At 41.3% G+C, this 15,460-nt stretch overlaps 1 protein-coding gene across 1 annotated transcript in view; it reads right to left on the bottom strand.

The window, feature by feature from the left end:
• The window catches only part of TTC6 (tetratricopeptide repeat domain 6), a 203,223-nt gene extending 187,968 nt beyond the window's left edge, over positions 1-15,255 (bottom strand). The window contains exons 1-2 of the mRNA XM_018065926.1: positions 15,220-15,255; positions 13,071-14,030 (exon numbers count right to left, since the gene is read on the bottom strand). Of these exons, the coding sequence (XP_017921415.1) occupies positions 13,071-14,030; positions 15,220-15,255 (996 nt within the window). The remainder of the gene's footprint in view (positions 1-13,070; positions 14,031-15,219) is intronic.

Raw genomic sequence — 15,460 nt, 5'->3', positions numbered from 1 at the left:
CTATTGTTTTGGCTTTTCTGATTATCCGCACCCATAAGCTGCCCTATCTAGTTCTATTAGGACTGCCACTTACTCCTGTTTCCTGTTACTTGATATTTGGCTAAACTAATTTGGCATTGTACTAGTGACAACCTATATGAATTATGCATTCCATTTAGCATTTTCAAAGATTCCATTGTAAATGGATATTTAATAAGCTTTTTCACTTAACCCTAAAGAGCGAGAGAACAGAGTCAGGCATAAAAAGCTATAATTCAGTGAACTGTTTAATAATCACTTTCCAGAGTAATAATTGATTGTCAAAGACTACATCTAGGCAGGTCTCAACAGCATAATGAGATCAGAACAATGAAAAGTGTCTCAGCTGTCTCAGTCTTTCATTTCTTCAAAACCCTATTTCCAATGATTAAGAGATGAAGAGCTTGATACTAGAGATGTTCTTGAGGGGAAATCTGACTGAAATGATGAGGTCTGGCTTTATTATAATCTTCTCCTGTGTGCCTAATAAATTTGTAGTAAGTCATGCAAAGGACAGGAATTTTATTTACTGTATTATCTGTGAAATCTAAAAAGAAGATAGACTACCAATTTAAAAGGTAGGAAAAGGTAGAGGGCGGCGAGGATTTTATTCATTATCAAGACTGGCCCAATCTGATGAACAGAATGCCAACTAACAGCGAACCACGCAATCATGGCAACCCTGCAGTCTCATTTGGATAACATCCAAAGTGCTAACTCTTCCTCCTGGCTTTTGGGAAGTCTTGGTAAGGCGACTGATACCCTCCATTCTCTCAAGTCGAGGAGTCTCAACAAGACCCCAATCCATCACAGATAAGAAGATTTCAAGTATGTCAAAAGTTGCTCTCCTTGGGCTTCCCTGGTGGTCCAGTGGTTGAGAGTCTGCCTGCCAATGCAAGGCACATGGGTTGGATCCCTGATCCAGGAAAATCCCACCTGCTCCGACGCAACTAAGCCCAGCCCCCCGTGCCACCACTACTGAAGCCCGAGCTCTAGAGCCCACGCTCCACAAGAGAAGCCACTGCAATGAAAAGCCCAAGTCCCACAATGAAGAGTAGCCCCTGCCCTCCACAACTAGAGAAAGCTGATGCACAGCAACAAAGACCCAAGTGCAGCCAAACATGAATTAGTTAATTGCTTTTTAAGTAGCCCTTCTTCCCCAAAAGGATGGGGACTCATAACCTATATGACTGAGCTAGGAAGAAAAAAAATACGTGCAGGCATCTCCTCACTTTGAGAATAGCTAACAGATTTTTATATAAAATAAAGCTAAGAAGATGAAGTAGAAGTGGGTCAGACTGTATTCTGCCATGAGAGATGGCAGATAATGGTCATTTCGTCTTTTATTCATATTAGCAGCAACCTAAGTTGGCAGGATCAGTGTTCCTTGATTGCATGTAACTGGTTAGTGCTCATATAACCCACTGCTAATGTCATCACTACTTGTAATTCATCCCACTTGTATTCTTTCACTTTATGACACAATCTTAGCCCAAGTCCCAGCCCTCACACACCATCGCTACCACCACCACACCACTCTGTGAGCAGCCAATCCTTGCTTCTTGCTGACCTTGCCAGGTCTAAGTGTGCTGGGCTTAGAAGTCACCAGCAAGAGGCTACAGGTGGCCATCGCAGGACAGGAGAGCGTGATGGGCCTCTCACTAATGTAGAGCTCTGAGAGGGGAAAAATCGAGTTGAGAAGTAATTTTGGACACTTGTTTTGGGGTCTAGGTCTCAAGACAGTTGGTGGGGGCGGGGAGAAGACGGGGCCAAAGAGGAAAAGGAAGTGCCATCAACATCATGTAGTAAGAATAAAAACAATTCTGGTTCAGCTGTCAAAAGACCTAAACTGGTTCTGATCCCAACAATGCTAATTGGCTGTATGGCCTTATAAAAGTCACTATCTCTCACTGGGTCTCAGTTTTGTTATCAGAGTTAATTAGGTTACCTTTCAGCTCCAGACACTATTGTAACGAAACATGAGGGTAAGGAAACATTATGAAAAAATTAATCACAGAACTCTAGAAGTTCTTTTCCACACAGGAACACAGGGACTTCTCTGGTGGTCCAGCGGCTAGGACTTTGTGTCCCCAATGCAGGGGACTCAGGTTCGATGCCTAGTCAGGGAACTAGATCCCACATGCCACAACTAAGACCCAGCATAGCCAAATAAATAAATATTAAAAAAAATTTTTTTAAGACAAGTATATAAAATTTATTAAATGAGAATGTGTTATTTTTAGTTTCAATGCAACAGACTATTTTTTGTTTCAGTGCAACAGATTTTAACCTTTATTCTTAGTGTGCTCATAAAAATTCATAAAGATAATAAGTATGACTGATTCTGTCAAGCCATCCCTCTCTATTACAGTAAGACTAAAATGCAGTGTACTTTACAGTGGACTAAAGAAACCAGGTACTTGTAAAATAATATGCTCCCCAAAGTGACATACATAGTCAGCACAACTGGACCGTGTGCTGCCTCGCCTACTAAATTACTTCCATTTGGGATGAAAGATACATGATTGTGGTTCACTCGTTCTCAAGATTTTGATTTTATTATCAAAACTGTTTATCTACCCATCCTTAAAAGCCATATGTTTACCTATTATGTGTTAAAACAGGCACTCTAAATAATACAACTGCCTAGCTTCAGGCTGTTTACAGCTACAGAATGACTGACTTAACTCACAACCCAATACTGTAGTTTTCAGTAATAAAAAATAAACCACTTACTGTGTGAAAGAGAAGTCGCTCAGTAGTGTCTGACTATTTGCGACCCCATGAACTGTAACCTGTCAGACTCCTCTGTCCATGGGATTTTCCAGGCAATAGTACTGGAGCGGATTGCCATTTCCTTCTCCAGCGGATCTTCCCGACCCAGGGATCGAACCCAGGTCTCCCACAGTGTAGACAGACGCTTTACTGTCTGAGCCACCAGAGAACCTAGCTGGGACATTCAGTTGGTTTGGTTGCTCTCGAGGTAGCCATACTATTCTAAGCCTTGATAGCAACTTTAGTTTTTTTAAGCTTCTTTAAACTACATGAACTCTTTCCTCTCGTTTTACACAGCACATAAAAATCATGAATTGATATCACAAAAATTACCCTTAAAGATATATTTGAGTTTCACAATGTTAAGATAGTGATTAGTGCTGGATTTTAAATATGCTATTTATCAGCTGCGCCTCACCACCCACTTAAGGAGCTTCTAAGGGCTTAGACTAGCCATTAAAATGTAAAAGCATTAGAAAGGTCTACTTTAGGAAATCAAAGTTAAAACTGTTATGTATTGAAATAACAATCCACAGAGGGGAAAGTCTTTGTCCTAAATATCCAAATAATTGTAACTGAAGTAGCCAGAAAAAAGCAATTATTTCACTAACATTTAAAAATTCTTCATTTTATCACATATGTACTCAAAACTGGCATATGTGAAACTTAATTACTCTCAATACATTCAAATGTATTTGTTCTTTATAGTCTAAATTATGAGACTATTACACAGACAGGCAAAAGAAAAAAATCTCCGCTGGGCAGCATCTGTACTAAGAATCAGAAGAAAAGTACATCTGAATTGTATAATAAATTAACATTTCATCTTTCAAGTAACTCTGTATTTCAGTCTTAAAAAAAAATGCTCATGGAAAATAAAACACATTTGTATCCAACAAAGAAGTTTATTTTAAAGGAACAACTTCTAGCTTGGTTCAAAATCATTATTACAATCAAACCAGCTAAAGGAATAAGAATTTTTTCTCAAGAACAAATAAAAATATTATTTTCCATCTTTTAAAATAAACTGAAATTAAACACATGAACATTTTGCATTTATTGAAGGCATCCAAATGATATCTGAGAGATTTTAAAACTTCACAGGAAAAAAAAAAACTGTAAATCAAGAAACTTCTTAATCATTACATCATTTGTACTAGGTTAAGCTGTTACGTCTGTGAGAATAAAGTAATGCACAAAGAGAATATAAAGAGAAAAGTATAATAAACACGTCTGCCACTCTGAAAAGATTTGCCCAAACTAGTCCTTCCCAATTGTACCTATGACAGTCAAACAATAGATGGCTTTTCTTTGTCCAGATCCTGGTAGGTTCTTTGATTTATAACTCCAGTAGAGCAAAACTTTGTTCCTAGGATAGGGAAAGAAAAAATTTGAAGAGCAAAGAGCCAAGAAATGTTTAAATACTATGGAATAATACACAGCAATTTTAAAAAATAATAAATTAAAAAGTATACATGTCCATTGGTATGTGTCAAAAAAGTAAGCTGCAGAATAATGTGTACCATAGGTTCTTATTTTTACTTAAAAAAAAACCCTACATATGTATGTATGTGTACACATTTATATCAAAGAATTTATTTAGCATAAATATTTATACTAAAGAACTAAGATAAATGTAGAAGGATAAACCTACTTCTGTTTCATTGACAACACTAAAGCCTTTGACTGTGGGGATCACAACACACTGTGGAAAATTCATAAAGAGATGAGAATATCACACCACCTTATCTGCCTCCTGTGAAATCTGTAGGCAGGTCAAGAAGCAACAGTTAAAACTGGACATGGAACAATGGACTGATTCAAAATTGGGGAAGGAGTACGTCAAGGCTGTATATTGTTACCCTGCTTATTTAATTTTTATGCAGAGTATATCATGTGAAATGCCAGGCTGGATGAAGCACAAGCTGGAATCAAGATTGGCGGGAGAAATATCAATAACCTCAGATATGCAGACACCACCACCCTTAAGGCAGAAAGCGAAGAAGAATTAAGAGCCTCTTGATGAAGGTGAAAGAGGAGAGTGAAAAAGCTGACTCAACATTCAAAAAACGAAGATAATGGCATTCGGTCCCATCACTACATGGCAAAAAGATGGGGAAACAATGGAAATAATGACAGACTTTATTTTCTTGGGCTCCAAAATCACTGCAGATAGTGACTGTAGCCATGAAATTAGAAGACAATTGCTCCTTAGAAGAAAAGCTATGACAAACCTAAACAGCGTATCAAAAAGCAGGGACGTGACTTTGCCAACAAAGGTCCGTCTAGTCAAAGCTATGGTCTTTCCAGTTATCATGTATGGATGTGAGACCATAAATAAGGCTGAGAGCTGAAGAATTGATGTTTTTGAACTGTGGTGATGGAGAAGACTCTTGAGAGTCCCCTGGACTGCAAGGAGATCCAACCAGTCCATCCTAAAGGAAATCAATCCTGAATATTTATTAGGACTGATCCTGAAACAGAAGCTCCAACACTTTGGCCACCTGATTTGAAGAGCCAACTCATTAGAAAAGACCCTGATGCTGGGAAAGATTGAAGGCAGGAGGAGAAGGGGACAACAGAGGATGAGCTGATTGCCTGGCATCACTGACTCAATGGACATGAGTTTGAGCAAGCTCCTGAAGATGGTGAAGGACAGGGAAGGCTGGCGTGCTGCAGTCCATGGGGTCACAAAGAGTCAAACACAACTGAGTGATTAAACAACAGAAGGGTAAACAAGTATTGGTTACTGTTGGTGAGTTAAGGGAGGCTTAAAAGAGAAATTATTGTTTCCTTATATTCCTCCTTACAACTTGTAAAAAGAAGCATAAACTTTTACAAACAATCAGATAAAATTTTAATTAAAGTTTCTGTTTTGAAATAATTATGGTTCATATTCACTTTGGGGGCTTCCCTGGTGGCTCAGATGGTAGAGAATCTGCCTACAATGCAGGAGACATGGGTTTGATCCCTGGGTCAGGAAGATGCCCCCTGGGATAGGAAATGGCAACCCACTCCAGTACTCTTGCCTAGAGAATTTCATGGACAGAGGAGCCTGGCAGGCTAGAGTGCATGGGGTCGCAAAGAGTCAGACATGACTGAGTGATTAACACACACACACACCATACACACACACACATATATTCACTTATAATAAATAATGCAGAGATATGCCCTCTACCCTTTATCAGGTTTTCCCAATGAGAATATCATGCAAAACTATTACAAAATCACAGGCAGGATACTGACACTTATATAGTCAAGATATAGAACATCTCCATCACGAGAAAGATTTCTGAGGTTGCAAGCTACACATACTTCCCTCTCACCCTCCCCTCCTTCAAGCCTGTCCTCAATCCCTGACAGCCACAAATCTCATCTCCATTCCTATAGTCATCTTAAGAATGTTGTATAAAATGTAATTATACAGTATATAACATTTAGAGACTGGATTTGCCTCGGCATAATTTTCTGGAGATTCATCCAAGTTGTTGTAGATACAAGTACTTTATTTCTTTTTATTGCTGAGTAATATGTCCTTAAAGGACATCTGGGTTATTTCTAGTTTGGGGTTATTAAGTAATAAAAGCTTCTAAGAACATTCATCTCAGGTTCCTATTTGAATATAAGTAATTTTTCATTCTCTAGGATAAAGGCACTACTGCTTTACCTATGTCCCCTAAATTTTATACCTTTAATTCAGTTCAGTTTTTAAAATTTCTCTGAGATTTCCCCACTGATCCATGGATTACTTAGATATTGTTTAAGTTTCCAAGTGTTTGGAGATTTTATTATCAATCTGTTATTAATTTCTAGTTTGACTCCATTATAATCAGAGAACACACTCTATATGATGTCAATGCTTTTAAATTCATTAAAGTTCACTTTTATGGACCAGAGATGGTCTTAGTATATGTCCCATGGGCAGTGACAAGCATGAGTATTCTGCTACCACTGAGTGCAGTGTTTTATAAATGTAGATTAGTTTCTAATGTTTGATGGTAGTGTTGAGTTCATCTGCATTCTTGGGGAATTTCTGTCAAGGGTTTTCTATCAATTGTTGAAAGAAGGGTGCTGACATCTTCAACTATGATTGTAGTTTCATCAATTTCTCCTTTTGGTTTTTATTTCACATATTTTTTCAGCTCTGTTGTTTAACACACATTTAGGATTCCTTTGACATAATGGATTAACCCTTTTATCATGTTAAAATGCCAACTGTGTCTCTCATAATTTTCTTTGTACTGAAGTCTACTTTATCTGAAATTAATATAGCCACTCTTCTTTCTTTTGAATAATTTGTGCCTGATATTTTTTTCATGCTTTACTTTAAACCTGCCTATATCATCATACCAGAAGTACATTTCTTGTAAAAAAAAAAAAAAATACTGGGTTTTATACGGAATCCACTTGCCAATCTCTGCTTTTAATCACTACATTTAGACCATTTACATTTAGTGTAGTTATTGATACATTTGAGTTTGAAGTTGCTACTTTATCTTTTCTTTTCTTTTTGTTCTTTTTTGCTTCTGTTTACTTTTACCTGCCTTCCTATGGGTTACTTAAAATTTCTTAGTTCTATGTTGATTTATATATAGTGGTTTTTTAGTGAATCTCTGTATAGATTTTTTGGTCATTGCTCCAGATATTACATTATATATCATAACTTATTTCCATCTACTGGTATTGTTGTTTTTCAATTAGAGTGATGTATAGGACCACTTTAAAATCTTTATCAGAGAATTCTAACATCTTGGTCATCTCAGTGTTGGTATCGTCTTTTTTTTTCTTTCAAGTCTAAACACAAAACAAAACTCCAATAAGCAATAAAATGAGCATACTTGGAACAATGAGAAAAAGAGAGTCTTAGCAGAGAAATAGAGTCTTAGTGAAGAAACAGAACATATAAAGAGGATACAGCATGCTTGGGGCTGGTGCACGGGGATGACCCAGAGAGATGTTATGGGGAGGGAGGTGGGAGAGGGGTTCATGTTTGGGAACGCATGTACACCCATGGTGGATTCATGTCAATGTATGGCAAAACCAATACAGTATTGCAAAGTAAAATAAAGTAAAAGTAAAAATTAAAAAATAAAATAAAATTTAAAAAAAGAGGAGCCAAAGAAAAATGTTAGAACTGAAAATTGCAGTAATTGAAATAAAACTGTACAAATGCCTCAAATACGGAATGTATGGGAGACAGTGGAAAGAATCAGTGATCATGAAGATGAAACAATACGATTTTATCAATCTAAGTAACAGACAGTAAACTGCGGGAATAATGGAGCCTTAGGCACTTGTGGGACTGCAACAGAAGATCCAACCTTCCTGTCATCAAAGTCTTGCTACTGCTGCTGCTAAGTCGCTTCAGTTGTGTCCGACTATGTGCGACTCCATAGACGGCAGCCCACCAGGCTCCCCCGTCCCTGGCATTCTCCAGGCAAGAACACTGGAGTGGGTTGCCATTTCCTTCTCCAATGCATGCAAGTGAAAAGTGAAAGTCAAGTCGCTCAGCCATGTCCGACTCTTAGCGACCCCATGGACTGCAGCCCCCCAGGCTCCTCCGTCCATGGGATTTTCCAGGCAAGAGTACTGGAGTGGGGTGCCATTGCCTTCTCCGCATCAAAGTCCTGGAAACTGGGAAAAGCCTGTATGGTGTCCAGTGACACTACAGGGAGGAAGGTAGGGTAGCCTCTTTACTGTTAGATAGGGTTGAAAGTCCTGTCTCTCCACTGACACTATATCATTAGGGAAGAAATTGGGGTAACCTGTTACAGTCATTCAAGAGTGGAAGTTTAGCTCCCTCCTCAGTCCTGGCTGGCAGAGGAGAGGACAGGGTCATAGGTTTTTCTGTGGTGCTTGACTAGAGTAGCACAGTTATTGTCTAAGAATTTTGTCTTGCTAGGCTGCTCCTTTCTTGATCCTTAGCTAAAGAGAGGAGGCTTTTGATGGGGCTTTTTCTGTCTGTACCCACTGGCACATTCTTAGGTTTCCAGTCTCTTTAGCTCTGGTGCAGTAGATCTGAGACAAAAAGAAAACCTAAGAACTTATCACTACGTGATCCCTTGGATCCCAAAGTCCCCAGCCAGTCTGCTTCTATCTACCTTTTGGAGTCTTCTCCTGTTTGATTTATAAACAACATCTTGGGTTTGTACCTAGTTTAACTTAGCAGGAAATAGATGGGGAAACAGTAGAAACAGTGTCAGACTTTATTTTTGGGGGGCTCCAAAATCACTGCAGATGGTGACTGCAACCATGAAATTAAAAGACACTTACTCCTTGGAAGAAAAGTTATGACCAACCTAGATAGCATATTCAAAAGCAGAGACATTACTTTGCCAACAAAGTTCCGTCTAGTCAAGTCTATGGTTTTCCCAGTGGTCATGTATGGATGTGAGAGTTGGACTGTGAAGAAAGCTGAGCGCCAAAGTATTGATGCTTTTGAACTGTGGTGTTGGAGAAGACTCTGGACAGTCCTTTGGACTGCAAGGAGATCCAACCAGTCCATCCTAAAGGAAATCAGTCCTGAATATTCATTGGAAGGACTGATGCTGAAGCTGAAACTCCAATACTTTGGCTACCTGATGCGAAGAACTGACTCATCTGAAAAGACCTTGATGCTGGGAAAGATTGAGGGCAGGAGAATGGGACAACAGAGGATGAGATGGTTGGATGGCATCACCAACTCAAAGGACGTGAGTCTGGGTGAACTCTGGGAGTTGGTGATGGACAGGGAGGCCTCGTGTGCTGCAATTCATGAGGTCGCAAAGAGTCAGACACAACTAAGCGACTGAACTTACTTACTTGCTTACTTGGCAGGAGGAAGAGGGAGAAGTATGTCTATTTCATCTTCCCTAAAGTTAAAGCAGGCATAAGTTTTATGACAAAACATTTGCTTGTGAGTTATTTGTTTATAAAGACCCAGGGACATGAATTCTCTCTTACCTGTGTCATTTTAAGCCATTTCTTCTTTTGAGCTATATGGCCAAAAACAACCCACATGACAGAAGCAAGGATTCCTTCATCCTCAATTAACATCTGGAAGGAAGTCTTGAAACTTGATTCAGTCTCATATAATTAGAATGTATTTTGTGAGTGATAATATTGAATTCCTCAGTAAAACAAACATAGGACCTTATAACATTTCTATCCCTCCTCCCATGGTGTATGCTTACTATTTAAGCCACCAGTTTTCAGCTGGTTGGGAGGATGAGGGGGGCGGGAAGGGTGATTATGCCCTTCTCCCCCTGGTCTCATTTGGCAACATGTTGGAGAAGGCAATGGCACCCCACTCCAGTACTCTTGCCTGGAAAATCCCATGGACAGAGGAGTCTGGTAGGCTGCAGTCCATGGGGTCACTGAGTTGGACACGACTGAGCAACTTCACTTTCACTTTTCACTTTCATGCATTGGAAAAGGAAATGGCAACCCACTCCAGTGTTCTTGCCTGGAGAATCCCAGGGACGGCGGAGCCTGGTGGGCTGCCATCTATGGGGTCGCACAGAGTCAGACACGACTGAAGCGACTTAGCAGCAGCAGCAGCAGAGATATTTCAATTGTTATGAGTTGGTGGCAGGGAGGATGATGAGAGGATCATACTACTGGCATCTACTGCGTAGAGGCCAAGGATAAGTCTAAACATCCTACAATTACAGGACAGCCACCCACAATGAAGAATTATTCAAACCAAAAAGTTAAGTGCCATGGTTGAGAAACCTTGGTTTAGATGTTTGACCTACATTTGACAGCTGAGTTTAATCTTCAGATATTCTGAATACCTTCTGGCCTATGTAATTGTTTGTGGAACTCTGAATGCTAGGTCTGGAAGGGCCCTGCCCGAGCTCTAAACAGAGATAGCACATCTTGCCAAGACTGTCTTATCCTCTGACTTTCCCTCAAGGGATTGGCTTCAAATTAAGACGTCTAAAGTGAAGAACCATATCCCTTGGAGATATCATATGGCGAGAACGTTGTTTATATAAACTCCAAACATTTAGAACAAGTGGCCTTATTATAATCTTAAGGAACTTTAGAATCATAATTTAGACATCACTTTTACTTGCATTTTCATTGCTATCTCTCACCTACCCAGTCACAACCATTTCAATAAATACCCCCACTGTTCTCTTCTCACCCTAATAAAACTTCTGAGACCATAATAATGCATAGCTCCATCTTCTGGAATTGCTGGGGGGAAAGGGAGATGGGGCACAGAGGCAAAAGTTTAAAAGCAAGAACAAAAACTAGCTATACAAAAAATCAATACAATAGAAGGCAGGGATGGGACTAACGCATTTGAAACTGGCCAAGTCTTGAGAGTCCCTTGAACTGCAAGGAGATCAAACCAGCCCATCCTAAAGGAAATCAACCCTGAATATTCATTGGAAGGACGATGCTGAACCTGAAGCTCCAATATTTTGGCCACCTGATGCGAACAGCCAGCTCACTGGAAAAGACTCTGATGGTGGGAAAGAGTGAGGGCAGGAGGAGAAGGGGACACAGAAAATTAGATGAGTGGATGGCATCACCAAATCAATGGATATGAGTCTGAGCAAGCTCTGGGTGATGGTGAAGACAGGGAAGCCTGGTGTGCTGCAATCCACAGGGTCACAAGAGTTGGACATGACTTAGCAACTGAACAACAAAGTCTTACAATGTGGGGCTAGCTACTGATGCTGGCTTCTGACCCTAATCCTCCAAACCACTCTCCTACATAAAGCAATTCTGGTAACTGAAGCACCAGAAAAGGATACACAAGAGAAATGGAATATTAGAAAGAACAGAATTCACTGTCCTGGGGCCGATCATCATTGATACTCTCCCTTCTTATATTCTATTCTATTTGAACCCTTCAAAATGCATTTTCTTTATGGGCCCTTGCTCTAAAAGTGTAACTTTCCCCAACTGTATAGGACCTTTGAGCTGGCTTCCAATATAGGCCCCTCTTCATGTCACATGCCTTGATTATGTTACAGAGTTCCTTCTCACAGGGACGGGCAATGAGGCCTTTGTTCTCTCTGTTTGGGCTCTCCAATGTGTGTATCCCTGATTCCTTTTTCTGTTAGATCCACAGGAAACTTAATTAGAAGTACTCAATTTGAAACAGCCTGAACAGTCAGGCTGGTCTTGTTCGGTAACCGTAGGGAAGTGTGGATCTTACTTGAAAACATTTGTCCCATTCTGCCTACAAACATCAGGTCAAAGACGACACAGGGGACTCTTGTCCTTACACGTTTTTGTTTCCCTAATGCGCTTTAGGATCACATTCCTTAAATCACAGCCAAGAGTATATTCTGGGCTGACACTATTTTGAAGACATAATGTGGCAGCAGTATTCTGTGTACTAACAAGAGGTTTGGCACTGCAGCCAAGAAGAGTAATAGAATCTTCTTCCCTTCTAAGTGTCATTCTAATTACCATTCTCAAAAAAAAAAAAATCTCTTTCCTTTCCTCCTTCCCTCTCTCCCTCTCTCTCTGTGTGTATGGGACTCAGACTCCCCTATTATTTTTTCTACTTTGAATGTCCCTGTTTAGAACTAAGTCTGTATAATGAACTAGGACCCTATCTAGCTTTGCTCCCTGCTGGGTTCACATCACAATCAACAAACAGGCAGTCCTGGCATGATTCCAGTCTCTTCTCTGGGGTATGACTGGCTGGGGTGGATGCCCAGCTCTGTTCTGCCTTAGTTGCTGAACTGGGAGGCAATCCTTTTAAACTTACTAAAGCTAGGAAGCCTCATGTAAAACAGGGCTCTTACAGGTATCTACCTGATGGGCTTGTCCTTGGGACAAAGAATCACTTAGAGTCCATATAACTGAGAAGACCTAGAAAGTAAATTTTTTAAACATATTTTAAGAGAATGATTTTCACTGAAAATGGACCAAAACTCTTATAAATACAACTTATTAGTAATATATTGATCTTCTTAAGGTACAGATTCACTGTTAATAAACTGTACCAAAGACCGCGTCTTTCAGATAAAACATCAACCAAATCAATACTAAATAATCACAAAGACTTTGAAAGGAAAGGTTACCAGTGATGATTACTCGGGTCAAAGAACTAGTGTTCTTTGTACCTTTGTACCAGTTTCTGAAATATCCTCTCCATTATTTTCACTTTTCTAAAAGGATATACCCCCTCGATGGAAAATTCAAAGACCCTGATTAATACCCGAGCACTTTGTCTAGCTTTTCGAGCTTGTCTAGCTTAGAACACACGATATGCACGATTTTATGACCAGAAGCAATATGACCCCCGTTCTGGATCACCTTACTTCCATTTTAATGTCGTAGTTCTGCCCAAGGACGCTGTGGATGAGCTCTTTGATGGTCTGGTCGGAGGCCAACTGGGCCTCGGACTGCAGCGAGGCGATGATCTCCTCGATGGACTTGGGGATCGCACGCACTGGCTGCGGGGCCTGCGGGTTGACCTCCCGGGAGTCGCTCGGCGGGGTGCTCTCGCGGTCGGTTTTGGAAGAGGACCCGGGGGCTTCCCGCGACTCGCCATCCGAGTCCTCGAGCAGGAAGCGGGTGTTAATCCTCACTCTCTTCCGCCGGCCGGCCGCCTCCGCGTCTCCCTCGTCGCTGGAAAGGGAGTCGGGCAGCCTCTCTCTGGCCTGGCCGACCTCGGCGAGCTGAGCCGGCTCCAGGCTGGCCACGCGCCCCCGGGCCGGGTCGAGCACGGGCTTGGAGTCCGCCGGCGGCGGGGTCCTGGAGCCCCGGTGAGCCCTGGCCTTGCCCGTGGGCACGCGCGGCGGCATCAGGACCACGGGTCTGGACGTGCCGGCCCTGGGCGCGATGACTGGCGGTTTCTGGGGCCGGCGCCGGAGGAACGCGGAGCTCCGCAAGTAGAAGTCCTGGGGGCGGAAGGGCCGGCCCTTCCCGGGAGCGGCCACCTCCCTCGGGCCCGGGGGCCGCGGGGCGCCTCGGGGCGCCGGCTGCGGGAGGGTCGCAGTTGGGCGCGCACGACCTTTAACCCGAGGGGAGCCTGCTGGTTTGGGGGATCCGACGCGGGAAGCGCTTCCCTTCGCCGCATACCGGGCCGGGCTGGGGAGCCGGAGGCCGAAGACGGGGATTTCATCCACTGCTGGCTTGGCGGCCAACTTCTCCTTGATTCGGAGAAATTCCTTTTTGGTCTCCTTGCGAACCTTCTCCAGCTCTTTAAAGATGTACGATTCTTCTTTGTATTTCAGTCCAAAGTGCTTTGAAATCGTGGACATCTTGACTGATTTGTCCTGTGAAATAACAATAAATTTGTATTATATATATACATACATACATACATGAAAACTTCTACTGATAAATAAAATTCCAGTTCAAGAAAGCTTCTCATGGCAGAATGCTCACTGTGCTTAACTGAGGCACCAGTGGGCAGCATTCATTCATATCACTTTAAATCTACTATTTAAAGGATTTACTACTACTAAATTATAATGATACGACTAAAATGATCTTCTATCATTTTTAATATCATTTTAAACTACTGGCCTTTTCACAGTAACAATGAAAACCTTTAAATTAGTACAGTTTTACAGTGAAGATTTCCTGAAACTTCTATTGAGTGTATTTTAGTATTTGTCTCGACTGTACTGTAGTGTCCCATTTCCAGGCAAGAGGGACCACGCTCCACATAGGCAAAGTAAACCTAAAGTAATCCTGCCAAGAAGAGAGATCAGAGGTCAGCAGTAGCCTGGAGCCTACTTGCAAGCATGCTTTTCAATTTCTCTGAGCTTTTCAGAAATATTAATTCATAGCCAACAATTTTAAATTGAGAGATTTTCATATAAAAATGCAGATTTGCAGTTTCTCTGGGGGGAAATAAAATGAAGGCTCTAGCAATGCAAGGGCCAACCCTTACTCTTGTGGCAGGACAACAATTTCCCTTTCCCTCCTCCAGCTGGTCCGGGGCCTCACCCAGCCCACCTGCCTCTAAATCTGACAGGAAACAGAGCAGGTGTAGGAAGGGAAAGAGGTGATCAGCCACAAGCTAGGCTGCAGTGAGATCAGGAGGCCTTGAATGCCAGGTGTTTGTACTTTTTCTGTGGTCTACTGGAAACTATTCAAAAACATTTAACAGAACAGTGGCTTGATAGGATCTAGGGCTTGGGGTGGGAGAAAGATGAAAGGGAGAGAGGGCAAGTAAGAGTAGGTAAGGCCAAAGGCCTAGTTTTGGTAACAGAGCAGAGTGAAAAGACTCTATAAGGTAAAACTGGTAGGATCTGGCCAGTGACTGGGAATAAATAAAATAGCAACTTTGAATCGCTTTGATAAAGTCTGGGTCATAACCAAGTGTGTAATAAAGCTGTTGCTATTCACTGAACTTTACACTTAGAAATGGTTTGAGATGGTAAATTTTATGTCAGGTATATTATCACAATTAAAAAAAAAGTATCCTATTCAGCAGAGCCAACCATCTATGATTACAGGTGAATTTTCAGATCTTGAGAGCTCTGAGATCATTACCGAAAGCCAGGATAACAAGAAATACAAATACAGATGGGCTGATGACATTCTTTGTACTCTCACAGTTGGGAGGTGGGAAGAGTGGGAGCAATCACAGAGCTGGGAAAATGAGAAGTTTCCACAGAAGCCAAGGAGAGGAGAGTGTCAAGAAATAAGAGTAAAACAATGAAATAAAAACAGAAAATAATAAAGAAACTAATTG

Source organism: Capra hircus, chromosome 21, assembly GCF_001704415.2.
Source record: "Capra hircus breed San Clemente chromosome 21, ASM170441v1, whole genome shotgun sequence".
NCBI classification, from domain to species: Eukaryota; Metazoa; Chordata; class Mammalia; order Artiodactyla; family Bovidae; genus Capra; species Capra hircus.
This window is presented reverse-complemented; position numbering and strand designations above follow the sequence as displayed.